The 6,000-nt window shown below is 50.5% G+C and overlaps 1 protein-coding gene across 2 annotated transcripts in view; it reads right to left on the reverse strand.

Annotated features, from left to right (window-relative positions):
- The window catches only part of MINDY2 (MINDY lysine 48 deubiquitinase 2), a 65,472-nt gene extending 61,894 nt beyond the window's left edge, over window positions 1-3,578 (reverse strand). For both annotated transcript variants that reach the window (XR_011364471.1, XM_069982253.1), the window contains exon 1: window positions 2,886-3,578. Coding sequence is in view for 1 of the 2 variants with exons in the window: in XM_069982253.1 (XP_069838354.1) it covers window positions 2,886-3,494 (609 nt within the window). In the remaining variant the exon portion in view is untranslated. The remainder of the gene's footprint in view (window positions 1-2,885) is intronic.
- Between the last annotated feature and the right edge of the window lie 2,422 nt (window positions 3,579-6,000).

Here is a 6,000-nt window from a genome sequence, read left to right on the forward strand (position 1 = left end):
TACAGAGAGGGATGCCCCGCATCACATCCAAGAGAGTCCAGCCTGGCCCAAAGTGGTTCTGGGTATAAAAACTGACATCAAAGTGGGCAGATGGGCATTTTTTCCTAATCTGAATAAGTAACAGCTGTTTTCAAAGGGTTAAATGAGTTCGGGCCACTGATCTCACACTGATAATACACAGAGAAGGATGCCCTGCATCAGATCCAAGAGAGTCCAGCCTTGCCCAAAGTGGTTCTGGATATAAAAATTGGCATCAAAGTGGGCACATAGGCATTTTTTCCTAATTTGAATAAGTAACAGCTGTTTTCAAAGGGTTAAACGAGTTTGGGCCGCTGATCTCACACTACGTACACACAGATAGGGATGCCCCGCATCACATCCAAGAGAGTCCAGCCTGGCCCAAAGTGGTTCTGGGTATATAAAAACTGACATCAAAGTGGGCAGATGGGCATTTTTCCTAATCTGAATAAGTAACAGCTGTTTTCAAAGGGTTAAATGAGTTTGGGCCGCTGATCTCACACTACGTACACACAGGTAGGGATGCCCCGCATCACATCCAAGAGAGTCCAGCCTGGCCCAAAGTGGTTCTGGGTATAAAAACTGGCATCAAAGTGGGCAGACAGGCATTTTTCCTAATTTGAATAAGTAACAGCTGTTTTCAAAGGGTTAAATAAGTTCGGGCCACTGATCTCACACTGATATTACACAGAGAGGGATGCCCCGCATCACAACCAAGAGAGTCCAGCCTGGCCCAAAGTGGTTCTGGGTATAAAAACTGGCATCAAAGTGGGCAGACAGGCATTTTTCCTAATTTGAATAAGTAACAGCTGTTTTCAAAGGGTTAAATGAGTTCGGGCCACTGATCTCACACTGATATTACACAGAGAGGGATGCCCCGCATCACACTGATAATATACAGAGAGGGGCTCCAGTTCTTATAATGGTCTGTATGTACAATGGAGAAAATGCCAAACTGCACCACAACGGCATCGAGGATGAAGATAAGAGACATCCCGTCATCCATGGCGTCTCCGCTGCAATAGGGACATATCAGCGGGTTAGATTACTCCCACCTCCAGGTAGTTCCCCTTTAAGGCCAGCTCACACAGAGTAAAATCGGTGGAATTCTGCAACGGAACTCTCCGCCTGCCTCTGTGACATACAGTCTGTCTATGGGAGGGATCGCGCGCCTCGGTTTTCCACGTCTCTCCACTCGAGACGAGGAGAATGGAGGCGCGCGATCCCTCCCATAGACAGACTGTATGTCACAGAGGCAGGCGGAGAGTTCCGTTGCAGAATTCCACCGATTTTACTCTGTGTGAGCTGGCCTTAAAGGGGAACTACCTGGAGGTGGGAGTAATCTAACTCGCTGATATGTCCCTATTGCAGCGGAGACGCCATGGATGAAGGGATGTCTCTTATCTTCATCCTCGATGCCGTTGTGGTGCAGTTTGGCATTTGCTCCATTGTACATACAGACCATTATAAGAACTGGAGCCCCTCTCTGTGTATTATCAGTGTGATGCGGGGCATCCCTCTCTGTGTAATATCAGTGTGAGATCAGTGGCCCAAACTCATTTAACCCTTTGAAAACAGCTGTTACTTATTCAAATTAGGAAAAAAATGCCCATCTGCCCACTTTGATGCCAGTTTTTATACCCAGAACCACTTTGGGCCAGGCTGGACTCTCTTGGATGTGATGCGGGGCATCCCTCTCTGTGTAATATCAGTGTGGGATCAGTGGCCCAAAGTCAATTTTATTTTTAAATCATAATTTTGTGATTTTAATTTGATGCCCATTTTTATGCCAACCTTGGGGTCCTTTTGGCCATTTTTATCACCGGTCCCCTCAGAGCCCCTCACTTACGGTAGGGTATGAATATTATACATTTTCTTTAAGAATAATAGCTAAAACAGGAAAAAGAAAAATCCTCTGAATAAGAAACTGGCCGAATAAGAAACCAACTTCAGTCTCGTGCCTGCTGTACACTATAGCTGTATACCCCCTGCCTGCTGTACACTATAGCTGTATACCCCCTGCCTGCTGTACACTATAGCTGTATACCCCCTGCCTGCTGTACACTATAGCTGTATACCCCCTGCCTGCTGTACACTATAGCTGTATACCCCCTGCCTGCTGTACACTATAGCTGTATACCCCCTGCCTGCTGTACACTATAGCTGTATACCCCCTGCCTGCTGTACACTATAGCTGTATACCCCCTGCCTGCTGTACACTATAGCTGTATACTCCCTGCCTGCTGTACACTATAGCTCTATGTACCTTCCCTGCCTGCTGTACACTATAGCTGTATACTCCCTCCCTGCTGTACACTATAGCTGTATACCCCCTGCCTGCTGCACACTATAGCTGTATACCCCCTGCCTGCTGTACACTATAGCTGTATGTACCTTCCATGCCTGCTGTACACTATAGCTCTATGTACCTTCCCTGCCTGCTGTACACTATAGCTGTATACTCCCTCCCTGCTGTACACTATAGCTGTATACCCCCTGCCTGCTGTACACTATAGCTGTATACCCCCTGCCTGCTGTACACTATAGCTGTATACCCCCTGCCTGCTGTACACTATAGCTGTATACCCCCTGCCTGCTGTACACTATAGCTGTATACTCCCTGCCTGCTGTACACTATAGCTCTATGTACCTTCCATGCCTGCTGCACACTATAGCTCAATACTCCCTGCTGCACACTATAGCTGTATACCCCCTGCCTGCTGTACACTATAGCTGTATACCCCCTGCCTGCTGTACACTATAGCTGTATACCCCCTGCCTGCTGTACACTATAGCTGTATACCCCCTGCCTGCTGTACACTATAGCTGTATACCCCCTGCCTGCTGTACACTATAGCTGTATGTACCTTCCATGCCAGGAGCAGCACGTTCATGATGGCCAGCAGCGGGCACGGGCCGTTCTCGTTCTGGGTGACTACCGGGGTGCTCTGCTCCTTCCAGCGGACCCACTTGATGTGATAGACGGACTGTCCGGGGTAGCGGTCCCTGGCAGCCTGCGCCTCCTTGGCATCGTCGTCCTCCTCGGCCCCGGTGAGCCTGTCGTCTGGCCCGTCGCTGATGAGCTCGGAGCTGGGGCAGGAGATGAGGTTGGAGAAGGACTCCAGGGAGTCCAGGCTCTGGGAGCCGCCGGGGATGCTGCGGCCGCTGCTGCTCGGCTCCTCCGGGGTGAGGGCAGCGGGCACAGCTAAGATGCGGGCACCGAGTCCTGTCTCCACGGCGGGCGGCACAGCACTGTCTCCAGCGGGAGGCTGCTTCCCAGCCCGGGCCTCCTCCTGCTCTCCCGCCGCCTGTCCGCTGTCCGGAGCCGGTGCTTTCTGCCGGGCGCTGTCATCCCCGGGACACGCAGGCTTCGAGGAGGACTCCACATCAGTCTTTACGGGCTCCGGGGACACAGCGTCAGGGCCCTGCACCAGCACACTCCCGCCGGAGGCTGCCGAGGTACCCGGGCTCTCCATCACCGGGACTCGCCTCCTGTTTACCGGGACCGTAGCGGCTCTCCAGCAGCTGGCCCAACCGCCATGATAGTCCCGCCCCTTCTGACGTCTTGTCACAGCTGTGAGCCCAGCTCCGGATGTGTACAGCAGGCCGATAGCCTGTGTTCGCGTCTCAATAAAGTTTTGTGTAAAATCTCCAGCTCCTGCTCCCCAGGATGGAGAGGCGTGGCCTGTATCCATAGCAATGTGATGCTGCGCGGCGCTATGTTGTATCAGTGAGCAGCTGCCGGCAGGAGCAGCACATCAGCCCAAGGCCCCTGGACAACCTAGCCCGAAATCACAGACTTTTGTCTTATAGATGAAGCGATATAAATAAATAATAAGAAATGCTAATATGCATATGTATGTGGGGAAAGAACCGGGCAGAGTGGTCTAATAGAGGGGGGTGCTGGATGTAATGTCCCTGGCTGGTCCCAGCCCACAGCTCAGCAGCCATGCTCCTCACTGTGCTCTTGGATTCCTCTAAAGCTCTGGATTCTGGCGATTCCTCCTCAGCAATCCTGTGGCTGTTCTCCTGTGATCTCTCAGACCCAATGCTGGAAGAAGAACCAAAGAGAAGATACTGGCTTCACCCCATTGTCCCAGGAGCCATACCTGGACCTGCGGCAGCCCATGGAACTGCTGGTCAATTCCATCCTTTGTCCGTCTCCTGCACCCAGGACTGACCATAAGGGACACCAACCGCTCCATCCGTCCTCGTCTCCCTCAGGAATAGTGGTCTATATTTAAAGCGAATGTATCACTCGGTACATTGCTTGGTGTTTTTTATATGAACAGACCAACGGCGGAATGCCAGTGCTGGGGTCCTTATCTTTTTAACTGCCGCCTGGTTCCTGTGCACGGTACCGGTCTATTCCCGAGAACTTGCCCGGTCTATTCCCGAGAACTTGCCCGGTCTATTCCCGAGAACTTGCCCGGTCTATTCCCGAGAACTGGCCCGGTCTATTCCCGAGAACTGGCCCGGTCTATTCCCGAGAACTTGCCAGGTCTATTCCCGAGAACTTGCCTGGTCTATTCCCGAGAACTGGCCCGGTCTATTCCCGAGAACTTGCCTGGTCTATTCCCGAGAACTGGCCCGGTCTATTCCCGAGAACTGGCCCGGTATGAAACACGGAGGGCAGGCCCGCTGGCCCCCAATGAGGCAAAACCCCCTCACCTGTGTGACACAGCTCTATTAGAATCAATGGAGCCGCATCACAGAAGGGATCGTCACACAGCGCCATGTGCGAGAACTGGGCGGCGGTTTTAAAAAAAAAAAGACCACCGCACTGGTATCCCAGCACCTCCACTGGTCTGTTGGTGTAAAAAAACAAAAAAGTGATGTAGCTAGTGGTACATTCACTTTCATTTCAAACAGTATTTTGAAAAATGATGTTGAACCAGGACCTGATTCTCTCCTATCAGGTACTGTGCATCAATCTACCCGTCACATGGCATTAGGCCTTCGTTCTTGGTGGCCTTGACGCTAGTCTGCAGCCTCACATTTTCATGTCTCCCCCACCCAGAGGCTTCTTCATAACAGTGCATGTGCTATTATGGTACAGACAGTCCAAGCTGTGTTTGCGTCGCATCGAACACACACGGGAAGATTTATCAAACTTGGTGTAAAGTGAAACTAGCTCAGTTGCCCCTAGCAACCAGTCAGATTCCACCTTTCATTTTCTAAAGCGTCTGTGAGGAATGAAAGGTGGAATCTGATTGGTTGCTAGGGGCAACTGAGACAGTTTCACCTTACACCATGTTTGATAAATATCCCCCACAGTGCATACTGTAGTGGTAGCACTGTATTCTTACAGCAATTTTGTGAAGTTTTCGTAAAATGTTGTAATTTGAAAGTGATTAAGAAGCTCTGCAACTAGAGAACTACTGACACTGCCTCAACCAGAAAGTCTTAGGGCCCTATTACACTTAAAGGGGTTATCCAGCGCTACAAAAACATGGCCACTTTTTCCCCTACTGTTGTCTCCAGTTCAGGTGCGGTTTGCAATTGAGCTCCATTTACTTCAATGGAACGGAGTTTCAAAACCACACCCAATCTGGAGACAACAGTAGGGGAAAAGTGGCCTTGTTTTTGTAGCGCTGGATAACCCCTTTAATGATTTTCGGCCTAAAGTAGCCCATTACCAACCGTTCCAGCCGATAATCATTCATTGTAATAGAACATGTTGAAAGGAAACAATCAGCCGACACGCATGTTCACAGTCTGCAGTGCATCGCTCCGTGTAATAGGAATGGCGGCAGCAGAACAATCTAAGGATCATTTGGTTGGCCCCTCCCGCTGGCTCTCTGTGCATGTAATAACACAGTGCAGTGGAGAACGAGGGGGAAGCGAGAGCTGAGCTGACAGGTCAGCACACGCTTCCCCGACCCCTTTAATACGGCCATTAGTGCAGAGTGATCATCTCAGCTGAAGTAACGAGAAGAAAGAGAGCACCAAAACCACATTAAGATATCAAAATATCTTTAA

This window comes from Dendropsophus ebraccatus, chromosome 1 (genome assembly GCF_027789765.1).
Source record: "Dendropsophus ebraccatus isolate aDenEbr1 chromosome 1, aDenEbr1.pat, whole genome shotgun sequence".
Taxonomy (NCBI): Eukaryota; Metazoa; Chordata; class Amphibia; order Anura; family Hylidae; genus Dendropsophus; species Dendropsophus ebraccatus.